The 14,503-nt window shown below is 37.5% G+C and overlaps 1 protein-coding gene across 2 annotated transcripts in view; it reads left to right on the top strand.

Annotated features, from left to right (window-relative positions):
• Nucleotides 1-14,503, top strand: part of ZZEF1 (zinc finger ZZ-type and EF-hand domain containing 1) — an 81,620-nt gene that overhangs the window by 5,344 nt on the left and 61,773 nt on the right. For both annotated transcript variants that reach the window (XM_074974782.1, XM_074974783.1), the window contains exons 2-9: nucleotides 1,262-1,406; nucleotides 3,208-3,402; nucleotides 4,236-4,407; nucleotides 5,317-5,516; nucleotides 6,696-6,906; nucleotides 10,787-10,903; nucleotides 12,213-12,391; nucleotides 13,963-14,061. In XM_074974782.1, coding sequence (XP_074830883.1) covers nucleotides 1,262-1,406; nucleotides 3,208-3,402; nucleotides 4,236-4,407; nucleotides 5,317-5,516; nucleotides 6,696-6,906; nucleotides 10,787-10,903; nucleotides 12,213-12,391; nucleotides 13,963-14,061 — 1,318 coding nt within the window. The remainder of the gene's footprint in view (nucleotides 1-1,261; nucleotides 1,407-3,207; nucleotides 3,403-4,235; nucleotides 4,408-5,316; nucleotides 5,517-6,695; nucleotides 6,907-10,786; nucleotides 10,904-12,212; nucleotides 12,392-13,962; nucleotides 14,062-14,503) is intronic.

A 14,503-nucleotide genomic window follows, 5' to 3' on the forward strand; every position in this document is an offset into this window, starting at 1 on the left:
ATATTAAGTTTGATATTCAAACAACAAAACAAGGGATTCATACACAAACATCCTCTCCCCCAATAAATTTGATTTCTTGTATTTCCTACACTGTAAAAATAAGACAAGCACCTGGAGACCTGTGTAAACTGGCTTTGACTGGCTTTGAAATATGTAGGTCTCCCAGCTAAGTTCTTCATAGTTAAGGTTAGGGTAATCCTCTACATATTTCAAGAGAAACAGATCTTCCTGACATTTTGCATGCTGCATTTCCAGTCATAGTAGTTGGTTTTTATTTTTGTTTAGTTTTTTGGGGGGACAGTTAGATAAAAGTTAGAGTTCTAAAGCTCTAATTTTATGAAAATGCAACTATAGTTTGGATTTTTGCAGAGGGAGAGAACTTTTTTTTTTTTTTGGTTTGTCATGTCTCTAAAATGGCTTAGTTTAGACATTCCGCATTTGTTATTTTTATAGGCCGCCTTGTTGAACACAACTGCTTTTTGGTGTTTTGGGGAAGAATAAAAGCTGGAGATGAGCGTTTAATATGTTATAAAGATTTGTTTTAAGTGTATAAAGAACAGTATTTAATATAATCATTTATAATTTGCATACATGTACACTAAGGTCAACATCCTGGGAGACTGGAAATCGCTTGAATAAGAAATGGAATCTTCTAAACACCTATTATCTTCTTGTTTTGACTTTGTGGATATTTTTGCAAACTTTATTTGGATGTCATGCTTAGTTTAGGAGCACAGTGTATAGTGGAAGTTTAAAAAGTTTCTTCTGGTTCTAATAATATTTCCCTTCTTAAATATAGGGAACATCTCTGAGACCTTTACTATGTCAAGAAGTTCCTTCTGGTTTGAAGGGCACCCACTGTAAATTGGGTGTGGTGATAGTGAGTGATGGATTTTTGTGGCAGTGGGGAACTGACTTGGTCTCCTATTCGTAACAGATTGACAGAGTTTTCCTGTGAACCCACCCTATTAGGAGGAGATGCTAAATTGTCCTGCTGACTCTCTGTTGCAAATGGCCTGTTATCACCCTAAGATATAACTCATTAATTGATTTTGTGGGAGAGGTGCACACATGCCATAGAATTAATTGACATCTGTAATCAGCTAAGTCACATTTCCTGTTGCCATGAATTCAGTTTTGCAGGAAATGTTGATTTTTTTAAAAATCCTTTTAGAATGTTCTTTTGTTCATATATCGCATACGACCATTCTTTTTCTGTTTGGAATAAATACCAGTCTTGCTTCATTCTTCTTTCTTGCAGGCCTTTGCACAGTTTGATGCTGAGGGAGATGGCACTGTGGATGTGGAGAGCATGCTGGAGGCCCTCAAGAATTCCAGTGGAGCCAATCTTCAAGGGGAACTTAGTCATGTAATCAGACAGCTGCAGGCTTGCTCTCTTGTTCCAGGTGAGAGTGGTTTCCTCATCCTCTTATGTCCTCCCCATTTCCCCACCACCACCACCACCAGGGAGGCTATTGCAATAAACAATGTAATTTAGTGGTTTTAGTCCTAAATCCTTCTCCCCGAACTGTTTTCACTCCAAGTAGTTAACATTTCCTCAAATGAGAAATGGAAGTGAAGTTTTTGAAGACTCATGATTTCCCAAAATTACCAGCAAGCTAGCTTGCATTAATACATTTTTTTTCCTCATTGTGAGTGGGAAATTTCTGAATTTATATGGTTTAAATCACAGATAGAAAACAAGTTCCTCATTGAACTTGGCCATCACAGAGTGATTTTTCTGACTAATGTCATGTAGTTGGCAATGCCAGCATCACACTTGGTAATTGAGATATCCTCATCTATCACTCCATCTGACTAGGTCCGCAGTCATGTCATCCATGCTTTCACCACCCAACCCTCTTTGTATAATAGGCAGTAAAAGGACCCATTAACTACTATCATTGACTCTCTGATTTTTGTTTTCAGTCCTGATTGATGTGCATCATTTGCATACAGTAGAACCTCAGAGTTACGAACATCTCAGGAATGGAGGTTGTTCGTAATTCTGAAATGTTCGGAACGCCGAACAAAACGTTATGGTGGTTGTTTCAAAAGTTTACAATTGAACATTGACCTAATACAGCTTTGAAACTTGACTATATAGAGGAAAAAATGCTGCTTTCCCTTTTTTTAGTAGTTTACTTAAACGCAGTACTGTATTTGCTTTTTTTTGTGTGTCTTTGCTGCTGCCTGATTGTGTACTTGCAGTTCCAAATGAGGTGTATGGTTAACTGATGAGTTTGGAACTCTGCAGTTCATAACTCTGAGGTTCTACTTTGTTTTATTTTCCTGAGTTACTTCAAAGATAATCATGACTCATGAGTAATTTTAGCTTTCATACCGCTTATAGTAGCTCAGTTTGTACACACCTAAAGTAAATATAGTAAAGGTATTAGAGAGAGATAGAACTCAAACTGCCGTATCCTATTAAGTATCTAAAAAATTGAGCTCTTCATTATAAACTTTAATATGCAAGAGTTTTGAGTTCTGGTAGTTAATGTTCTAATGTGTAATCCATTGGAGGAAGTAAAAAGGATAATGTATATCACAATTTCTTCTGCATATCTTCCAAATTTCAGATGTTTGAAACATCTGTCACTTTCCAGACTTCAGCCTCCTAAGGCTTTAATGGAATATGTATCAGTCACTTAATTTTCTTCATAATTGTAATTATCCTTCTCAGGAAGTGCTCAATGTAGATGTAATTAATAGGACTAGACAAGCAGCTTTTCATGCTGGCTAACAGAAGAGTGAGAGTGTCTGATTCTGTCCACCAATGTAGCACACTGTTCAAGTCAAATTACTGTTATCAAGTTAGCATTTGAATCTAATAGATCAGTATTAAAATAAATGCACTGGAGCCCTGTTAAAGTCATAATGCTGGTCACTGAATAACTTTTTAACTGTTCTTTTTAATCTGAGACATCAAAATAGAGAATTTAGAATCATAACACTTGTCAACCCATCCAAATCGTTCCAGTGACTGGAAACATATTTGTGTTTTTATGCTTTTCCTAGTCAAGTTTTAAATGTCTTAAGCTTGCACCATTTCTTTTGGAAAACTCTTCTACAAGCTGATTCATTAGCTGATTTAAATGCAGCTGATCGTGATAAGATATTGTGGTGAGGGAGAGGGTGATGTTTGGTTGCTGTAGGGTGAGGTAGGTGGTACAGGAAACAGAAGTAACTTTTATGTCTCTTCAGGTTTTATTGACATATTTTCTGAATCGAAAGAGCACCTTGGTCTTCATGCTTCAATGATACTGAGATTCTTGCATCGGAACCGCATTTCCAGTACTGTCATCCCATACCCAGTGTTGGAGTACTTCAATAATATTTGTACTATGCGGTCTTCAGTACTGAAGGATTCTTTAGATAGGCTTCTACTAAAAGAAAAGGGTATGTGAACTTGCTAAAATATCTCTAACGATGTGGTTGGTGTAACTAGGGCTTGAAGTAGGAATTAAAAACAACAGCAGCAACAAATCCCCCTAAGCTGTTTCTAAACTTCTACTGGAAGTGACTTCTGAGGCTGACGCACATTTCCATGTGTATGTTTTCTAAAGCAAATTGTCAAGTAGAAAAGAAGTTTGTTAACTTGTTGGCTACGTGTTTTCTGTGGTTACACAAGTGGCATATTGTATGAGAATTTGAGTAAGACTGGCACTATGTTAATAGGTGTTTGACATTTTAAATAAAAAGCTTACTTCACTTCCTAAATTTTTGTCTTGACTTTATACATTTTCTAGTCTTCCATACTTGATTATTTTCTCCAAGTTGAAAGAATCAAGTAGAATTCGTGCAGGGAAGCAATGAGCTCCGTTCCCTCTCTAGAATGACTGGCTAGGTTTTCCTCATTTTGTTAGTTTGCTTTTTTTCACCATTTGCAATCATGTGTAATAATAAAAAACCATCTGACCATTTTTATTTCAGTGTAAAAGACTATGGTAAAAGGTAATGTCTGCAGATCTCCAGGCAAAATATAGAAATACTTCACATCGAGAATGGTAGATTAAGATTAAGCCTTGGAGCACACTCAGTGTCCTACTAAAGTGTAATGGTGCTTTGCTATCTTCTGTTTAAAAATGGAACACACTTGCAGAGAATGTTTTACAGGAGCTGTGAATTATACCCTCAATACTACCTGTTTTGGGATACTTGATTTCTTTTTGTGCATAGTATTTGTTTTTAAAAGTCCTTATCAGTGACTTATTTTTTCCGTGTCTTTACAGAATGCCCTAGTGATCTGAATGGTAACCAAGAAATGGACAAACTCAAAACTGTCACAAAGTGCTATATTCACATAGAAAGCTCATCAAACTCTGCTGACATTGACAAGATGACAAATGGAGAAACCTCATCCTTCTGGCAGTCAGATGGGAGTGCTCGCTCACATTGGATACGGTGAGTAACATAGTAATAGGCCCCTGGATTTTGGGGTTTCAGCCCTTGGGATTTACAGTGGGAAGAGATTATTTTTCTGTCACTGGACTGTAACTTTGAGTAGTCTGGCGCAAACACATGATTTTTGGAGATCGGCTACATCATCTTAATCTTTATGCTGGGATGAAAAGCATTCACTTCAATTTCAACTGGCTAAAAAGACCTGAAGTTAAACATTAGGGTTTTATATGTATTCCCCATTTGTTTTTGGGTATGTGGGAATGGGCTGGGGGGGGGAGGGAGGTTGTTGCTTTTTAAAATTTTTTTGCATCTCTGAGATTTTTAAAAAGTTTTTGAGCTGTAATATGAATGTTAATATACCTGTACTTGTTAGCGCTTAAAGGTAAACTCATTATGTCACAGTCTTGAAGTAAAATGTAATGCTGCTTCTGTAAACATGGACATGACATTTAATATAGAGTGGAAGATAAGTATTTTATAAGAACAAATATCATCCATGTTGAACTGTCGTGTAAGTCAGTTATTACATTCTATTTGGTACTAGTGTACTGTGGAAACGAAACCTGACAGTCCTATTATCGTGCTGTTCTGCTTTCACACTCCTGTGATGGCCAAGATAGCACAGTAAAGATTGTGCTGAATGATGTAAAATTTCAGGACCTGATTCTCAGAGGTGACTTTTGTATTTACGGGCTCAAATAGTAGAAGTTAGACAATACCTGATTGCACCTGCAGTTCGAGCACTCACATGCTATGGTGATGAGGTACGAGTACCTAGACAGATAAATGCCATTGCAGTTGCTTATGCTTGCGGAAGTGGAGGTTGGCAGAGGCTAGGCTGAAAGTTGGGCCCTTAGCTCCTAAAGAGAAGAAAATATATATGTCTTTCTCTCTCTCTCCATCTTACAGTTTAAAGATGAAACCAGATGTTGTTCTGAGACATCTGTCCATTGCAGTGGCAGCTAATGACCAGAGTTATATGCCGCAGCAGGTTACGGTAGCAGTTGGAAGGAATGCCAGCAATCTCCAGGAGGTCCGAGATGTTCACATTCCCAGCAATATCACTGGCTACGTGACATTGTTGGAAAACGCTAACATTAGTCAGATGTGTGAGTCAATAAAGACACAATTGGTGTTTTCTTTTTTGCTTTTCTGAAAGTGAAAGGCTGGGTAGCTTGCTGAAATTTGTGTTGTTCATACTGAGGCTTTTGGCTAAGCCCATGATTCCAAAAGAGTTTTGATTGTGGTTCCTGGCTCGCTTTGCAAAATCTTTTTGCATAGCATCTGGTTTTAATTTTTGTTAAAGGTAGACCACTGAAATAATTCTGGATGCAGTTCCAGCATCTCACTTTGAAGATATGAGGGCATGCTGAAATATATATTTCCTTTTATGCAGTGCCACAATATGCTAGATGCTAGCATGTAGCAAAAATCCCACTTCTGGTTAAAAAACATACCCAAAAAATAAATTAACGTAATTCAAGTGTTATATCTCACACCTATGTCAGTACAGGAGTGAGATGACTTTTGTAAAGTGTTAAACAAAAAGTCAAATATTTTTATGTTAACAAACTATATTTAGTGTTGTCATCTTAAGCATGACAGATCTGTGGCTGCCTTTTTGGAGTAGACCCCAATGACAATTTCTGAAGCTTTAAAATCTTAGCTGAACAATGGTTTTGTTCAAATGGGTGTTTTCCATTTTAAAAAAAAAATATTTTTTTATAGCTTCCTGACGTGCCCACAGAGGGACCTCCTTTCTCAAAACTAACTCTGAAAGTATATTGTCTATGCAAAGGAACTAAGACAGCATGTTTAAATACTTATATTCTGATTTTGAAATAATTAGCATTTCACAGTCATATGATGGAAGTGCCAGAGAGTCTTACTAAAGAAATTTTCCTTTGAGATGTAGCTATTTGGTAAAATACATTGATTATTTGCATTTTGGGGAGTATTTTGTTCACTTTTTTCACTCATAATTTGTGACCCCAGGTAACCTCACGTTTTGTGTTACAGAAGCTACTATTTCAGGTAGTTGGTCATGTGAGTCCACTGAAGCCTAAATTTTCCAAATCAGTCTGTTCATGTGTACGCTCACGAGTGCAATAGTATATGCACACACGGTCACATTCATACTAGGTTCTTTAGTTATACATTTTTGTAATGCAGATAGATCTTTAGGAAGTTCTTCTTTTGAACTTAGTGATTCTCTTATGTCTATTATTATTGTTAGTAGTGGCTGGAAGAAATTACCTATTTTTTTTCTTGTTTGATCTTACCAACAGATGTACAGATAAACATCAAGCGTTGCCTTAGTGATGGATGTGATACTAGAATCCATGGGCTCAGGGCTGTTGGCTATCAAAGAGTTAAGAAAGTTGGCATCTCAGTGTGTGATGCTTCAGCTATCTGGTACTGGTCTTTGCTGACGTCATTGGTAACGGCTTCCATGGAAACCAATCCAGCATTTGTTCACACTATCCTACAAAATACTCAGTAAGTACCAAACTTTCATTGCTTTTTCATATAAAAAGTTTATAAATGACAGAAACACAGTCTTGTATAACTGGTTTCCAATCCCTCCATTAGGATATTTAAACATCCCCTTGGTTACCAGTTTGTTAAATTTACAAATGGTCATTCCTTTGCACTGTAATACATGGCCAGTACCCAGACGTAATCTGCTTAGCCCAGCGTTTTTCAAATGCGGCCACCAGGGACCTTTCTTGTGGACGCAGCCTTCTGGGCTGTGACTGCGGGGGGAGGAGCAGCAGCCCCTCCCCCTCCCTGGTGCTCCTAAATGCACTGCCTTGGTTGCTGGGGCCGCCAGCAGGGGATGGGCCCTGTCCCCCTCTGGAGACATCTGGGGCACAACACTGAAGGAGCAGGCAGACAGTGAGTTCCCTAACTTCCCAGGGGTGGTGGAGCTCAGGGTTGGGGCTTCAGCCCTGGGGTGGGGCGTTGGGGCTTCAGCCCTGGGCTATGGCTGTGCAGTGGCAGGCCCCAGGCTCCAACTGCATGGATTCGGGCTATGTCCCCCAGCTGTGGGGCTTCAGGTTCCAGCCCCCTGCTGCCTCCCCAGGCCATCAACCCCCTCTGTGCCTCCCCCCTTCCCCCATCGTCCCTGGCGCCTGCTGCCTCCCCCTAACCCCCTATCTAAGGCTTAATTTGTCCCCTGGCTTGCTGGGCTGAGTTAGTCTGCTGTGAAAAGTGATAGTTGTATGTTTATTATCACTTTTCCAACAGACTTATTGCTAGCAATAAATAAATTAAAAGGATTTGGATGTATATATGTGCATATTTATTTGTTGCATTTTCTTTATGAATGGAGCTTAATTTAGTTTAGTTGTTTTTTTTTAATAACCCTCAGTCATGTAGAGCTGTATCATGCCAAAATGTCTGTTTATGCACCAGCAATTAATGCCAGCACAGCTTTGGGAATTGCATTTGCAAGTAAAAGTCTGCTTTCAAGCCAACAGAGTTGTAATTTCTCAGGAACGGAGTAGTTCTTAAAATAAAAGAATACAGTTTAAATCCCAGGGATTTTTTCCATTGGATTGTAATTTGTAGTATAGAATAGGTGAGATATTTGGACTCTCATTCCTGACAGTGTCCTTTCAGTCCACTCAAGCTAATAATTATTCACGGACACGTTAGCTTAAAAAGTACAGTAGAAAGTCAGTTAGGATCACTTCGGGAATGGAGGTTGTTCGTAACTCTGAAATGTTTGTAATTCTGAACAAAATGTTACCGTGGTTCTTTCAAAAGTTTACAACTGAACATTGACTTAATACAGCTTTGAAACTTTGCCATGCAGAAGAAAAGTGCTGCTTTAACCATCTTAATTTAAATGAAACAAGCACAGAAACAGTTTCTTTACCTTGTCAATTCTTTTGTTAAACTTATTTTTAGTAGTTTACACAGTACAGTACTGTGTTAAATGTACTGTGTTTGCTCTTTTTTTGGGAGCGGGTGGGGGGTGTCTCTGCTGTCTGGTTACATACTTCTGGTTCCAGATGAGGTGTGTGGTTGACTGGTCAGTTTGTTACTTTTGTGTTCATAACTCTGAGGTTCTACTGTAGTCTCAAAGAGCATATAGTGGTTGCTTCACATCAATTCAAATATTTTTGTAGCTTTTAACTGTGTTAATGTAGTCTGCTTAACTCTACAAGTATATTCTTTTTCTTTCTTACATTCTTCGTTTCCCTAATACCCAGTGCATATTGATATATTAATTATTCTCAAAATAGCCAATACATATATAAGATTTTAATAGTTTATTAAAGCATCTCCTTTCATGGGAGAAAAGGCTTCCAAATTTTTATGCCTTTACTATCCTAATAGCCATTAAAAATCTTGAATATTCTTTGAACATATCCAGATATTTCAGGCACTAAAAAGGCACTGCGTCCCATGTGGTATACGGAATTAGCAGTCTGCAGTTATGCCATTTTCATGGATAGACGGTATCTGCTCTGATGTGTAAGTGTCTACGTAGATGCCTTGATCCCATGAGTGAAAATATGTGGAGAAGACCCCCTGAAACACTGCAGTTAGTGATAAGCAGCCCCTCCATCCCTGCTCTCATATCAAAGAGGCAACATAGCAAAGTATTAAAATTCTTCTGTGCTGATGAACATGTTTTTATACAGTGGCAAAAAGGAACTAAACACATTTTGCCAGGCACGTGACAGGCAAAAATCTCCTGTAGGTGCCTTGTTTGTCGTCATTGTGGTGGCCTGTCCCACCTTGATTTTTCAGGAATGATTTTCAGTTTTGTTTCTCCTCCAAATGCCTATCTCCCAAAGAAGGTTTCTTTCCATTAATATTGTGCAGAATATTTCTGGGCTGTGGTAGGGTATTCACAGTATTTCAGTGCAGGCATTCCTTTTGTGGTGACTGGTTGTTTTGCTGTATAATGTTTCCTTGAATAACTGTCAAATTTGTCATCTGCTCAATGACTTCACAAAGTTTGAAATCTTACTAAAATCATTACACAACCACAACAGCTTTATGGTATTCAATTTTCATGTGTTTTTTTAAAAAACACCACTACTTCACATGACAAAATCCTTGAAAACTTTACCTCTAATTTGCCTAGTTTATCCTATGCACAGACTTTGAAAGCTCTGTTATACATCTGAGTAACTTTATGCATGTCAGCAGTTCCATTGAAGAAGTTCCTCGGGCACAAAACATTTCTGGGATTGGAGCCTTGCGTTTTACTACCTTTTAGATATTCAGAAAACGACACCCTGTGAAGTGTTTTGTACAAAACTACTTTTCTGTGTAGCATAAACCCTGAGCTAGACACTGTACAATCAGAAAATAATTCTATATAAAAAATAAAATGATCATGAAACTAAGGCCTATTCTACACTTAAAAGTTAAGTCAACCTAGCAACTTAGGTCAGAGGTGTGGGAAAAAAACCTCAACCCTGACCCAAGTAACTATACCAACCTACCTCCCAGTTTAGATACAGCTATGCTTTCATCAACGTAGTTACGGTCATTCAGAGAAGTGGTGTTCCTATACCAATAGGGAAAAAAACCCTTCCATCAGTGAAAGGTGAGTCTACACTACAGGGTTATGCCATAATAATTAGCACAACATAGTTACACCACTATAGTTTTGATAGTGTAGACAAACCCTAAGTACTGAGAAGTTTTAGTATAGTATTAATTAAGACTCTGGCAGCCTGTCCTTTCTAAACTTCCAATTTTCAGGGTCTTATAACTCTGCCATAAGAATTCACTTTGGCCTGGACCAGAAAGTGCTCCTTTTGTGTGGAACTTAAAGAGTAAGCAGAAAAAATTACCCTCACTGGTGTGGAAGCTTGACTTATGGAAGCAAATAAATAGATTTTTATTAAAGTTTTGAAAGGTTATTTTGTATTGCTGTGAGAGAAGCTATTTTTACATTTTTAAATGAATGTGTGCACATCATTAGTTCTTAATAAGGGACTGCTACTTTGTTTTAAAATATGTTTCAAACAAGGAATTACTTCTTTTTGGGCAGAAGTTCATAGAATTTTTCATCAAATGGTTTTGTTGTGCTCTATCTCACTAAACTAGAGTCTGCCTGCAAGTATTCAATTGCACGGTTGAGGTTTGTGTGATATTTGCACAGCCTCTTTTATTAAAAAAAATGCCATGCCCTACTTTCTCCATCTAGAAGCCAAATGCTTTGCATTTCTAATGCAGGAAGAGCATTAATAATGCACCTCGCACAGTAGAGAACGTCTACCCTAAACACAGAGATCCAGCCACATAAGCATAAAGATTCTGAGTGGTTCTTCCTTTTTTGAAGCTTGTGTCTCTTCAGTTCTGTCTGACTTGAGTTAATTTCTAATGTGTTGCTCTTTTCCCTTTGTAGGAAGGCATTGCAGCACATGCCGCCACTGTCCCTGACGTCGGGTTCTACAGACTTCTCAAGCTTCTTGTCTCCCAATGTTTTGGAGGAAGTAGATAGTTTTCTTATAAGAATAACCAGGTAAATTTCATTAGTGTACTTGTATGGTAAGCAAATGATAGAGTAAATGGGTACTGCAAAAATAGCTTCCATTTGTCATAGTCCTTATTTGTTATTGTTTGTTCATACATTGACAAATTCAAAGATAAATATGAAAAATTGTTTCCTCAGCTCTTCAGTTTAAGCATTTAGCTGACCTAGGAGCCAAAAGCTCATTCCTCCGTCTTTGGCATAGTGCTGAGGTATATTTAACGTTAAGTTGGCGTGACATTAGATCTGCAGTGAAAACTGTTTATGGACCTTCGGAGGAGATAATAACATTTTTCTCCTTTCTTCCATTGAGAATAAATTCTAAGCGATTAATCCAAAATGTGCGTGCTAGAAATAGTGAAAATCTGGTCCCAAAAGCAGTCATGAGGTACCATGGTTCAGCCTTTTTTTTTTTTTGTACCTTAACTGCTGTTGTAATAAGGAAGTATATTGCCATCATGAATAGCTTTTAAGGAATTACTTTGGTATACAGACCAATGTTACTGGCCCTATCCTGCTCCCACTGCAATCAATTTGAAGTTTTGCTACTGGCTTCCTTTTGTTTAATGTACTTCTTTTTATAAATTATACTTTATTAGAAATGTTTACATGTGATCAGGGACTAGTCAACCAGGTCTTAAGTTATAAAGAAAAAGACCGAATAAATAATATGTTTGCAATATATTTACATTAAAAACCTCAAGTGCTAGGTATAAACACATTTCCCATACGAGTGTACTTAGAGACATAGTAAAACAAAACTTCAGGTTATCGGGTCTGCCTACACCAGGTTACTGGGATATGAACTTTTTTGTGCTTCCTAGCTATGTGGGTGTACAGAAAGTAGAGAGAACTATTGGAAGAAATAAAGAGAGAAAATATAAGGGAATGAAATAAGGGTGCCAAATGGAGGCTCTAGACTGATTAATGTTTGAAGTAGGGTGTACTAGTAGGAGCGTACTCCTTTAAAAGAACTATATCCCAAAACCTTAAATACTGAATTCCTGTGATAAAGCTAAATCGCCTTTTTTATGTTCTAGCTTTTAACTAGATGATAAAGCATTTTCAATGATTCTGTATAAAAGAGTGGATGATTCATCCAGTGTTGATTTCAGCAACTGGAACAGGACGATTAGCTATCAAGTTTTTATAAACAGATGGCTTAAATTGCTATATAAATAGGCCATATCATAAGTCACTGGTATTAATTGAAATTATTGATGTAACATTTCATGTACTTGATTATGAAACTGCAGGTTTCCTTTCTTATATATTTATACATGGTCTTTTTATCTCCTAGTTGTTGTGCCACTCCAGAGGTTGAACTTACATTGTTGGCTTTTGCCCTAGCCAGAGGGAGTGTTGCTAAAGTGATAAGTTCACTTTGTACTATCGCTGATCATCTGGACACACTATACAAGGCTTCTTCACTCATCTCTTCCATGGCAACTGTTAGACAAAACCTGCTTTATAAATACGGTAAATATTTCAGGGACATCTTTAAAGCTACTCAAATGAATAGTTACTGCATCCTTCAGAGAATGAGAGAGAGAGTGTGTGTGCGCGCGCGCAAGAGAGAGAGATCAATCGATCACAGACAGCTTTCCAAATTGTCTTTGTGTGTAAAGTGGTTGTTTGGTCTTTTAATCAGGTATAAAAGGATTTTATTTTAATGAATATTATCAAGCTGAAAAGAAAGGTATGACTCCTAAAACAGTACTTGCATCAGAGCAGTGCTAGTAGTAGAATTTGAGATCCTTGTGATCTTCCAAGAACCAAAGGTGATGTCACCTTGGAGAAGGAATTCTGTAATCCTGCGCTCAAGAACTGCATGGGCAGTTGGCTCTGTAGTAAAATAGTAAAGGTGTTTGCATCTCTATTAAGTTTATCTAGCGGTATTAGTCTTTTTCTTCCTACAAAAAGTTCCTGAATTTTTTTCTGTCCAGTTTTTACTGAGAGTAGAATGACATTTTTAATTTTTGTTAACGTTTTTGTCATAGCTGTATCATGTAGTGTAACTCAGATCTAGGTCTAATTCTTTTTGTTTTCGCTTTCAATAAATAAACTTTTCTGGATGATGTTTGTAGGTTTAAACATGAACCTGGTCTAGCATAAGGCAGTAAAATGTTTTTCTGTGGGTATCAACTTAAGCTTTACTTCTGTCAGACATGTTTGTTTTAGCCTCTGTAGCTACAAATAAGGTTAATATGACTGAAAGTGATGGTTTTTTGTTTTTTTGGAGTTTTCAGTTTGTATACGTTGCTCATTTAACAGTATTTTGTGTATGGTCAATATCACCATTTCCTTCTGTGTAGTCAGGTTCCATTTTGTTGGTTTGTTTGTATTTTCACTCAGCAACATAGGAAAAAAACATTTTTAAATAGGAAAATGTGATTGCAAAACCACAATTAGCATGCAGACTTAGCAACAGGTGTAGTACCAAAAATAATTTTTAATCAGTTTTTTAAAATTGACTTCATCTCAGGTTGATGGTATCACTTTAACCACTTTTTTCCAGTCCTGAATTACTGGACATTCGTAGCAGGCATGTGGGTGTGAACCTAATGTAGAGAGATACATTTACCAGACTCAACCGCTGGTTCTGGTGTGTGACAAATGTAAATATGTTATGCATAAAATATTGTTACTACAACATTATGCTCAGAATTCTGGAAAGTCACTTCTGTTTCCCACAGCAACTGTATCTCTGGCTCCTCATAATAAAAGTGGTATTTAGTATTATTTCATGTGCTGTGAACTCTTTAATTCAAAATGTGTGTATTTTGACAGTTATGGGTCCTTCAGCTGTAACAATTCTTAATTTCTTGTCTTTGTACACTTAAAATTTCAACTAATGTTGCAGTAACATGGATTTTGCATTTGTTTCCTTTGTACAAGGTAAAAAGATCCTGTGGTGTTGTGATTCTCTAATTTTTTTTCTTAATTTTTTACCTTCTCTCTGTGTAAAGAATTTAGAATGCCATTGGCAAACAGGCTCTATATTGTTTGTTTTTTATAGCTCTGATAAACCTGTTGATTTGCTTGTTCAGGAAAGCCGCTACAGCTGACCCTTCAGGCATGTGACGTAAAAGGAAAGGAAGATAAATCAGGGCCTGAAAACCTCCTTGTTGAGCCATGGACAGGGGATGGTAAGTGTATAGTCTTTTGTTTATGGTTTCTTGTAGTGGTTCAGATCTGTACATTTTCACACTGCTTGACAGCTAGAAAAAAGGAACTACGGTGGACATAGCGCTTCTAAATTGTAATTCTCACTCACAGGGAATTTCTCTTAGGAACTGTTCCTTCCCCTAAAACAAGTTTCAGAGTAACAGCCGTGTTAGTCTGTATTCGCAAAAAGAAAAGGAGGACTTGTGGCACCTTAGAGACTAACCGATTTATTTGAGCATGAGCTTTCGTGAGCTACAGCTCACTTCATCGGATGCATACTGTGGAAAATACAGAAGATGTTCTTATACATACAAACCATGAAAAAATGGGTGTTTACCACTACAAAAGGTTTTCTCTCCCCTCACCCCGCTCTCCTGCTCGTAATTATTTACTGCCTCATTTATACTGTTATTTCTGATTTTT

This window comes from Natator depressus, chromosome 17 (genome assembly GCF_965152275.1).
Source record: "Natator depressus isolate rNatDep1 chromosome 17, rNatDep2.hap1, whole genome shotgun sequence".
In the NCBI taxonomy this organism is placed as follows: Eukaryota; Metazoa; Chordata; order Testudines; family Cheloniidae; genus Natator; species Natator depressus.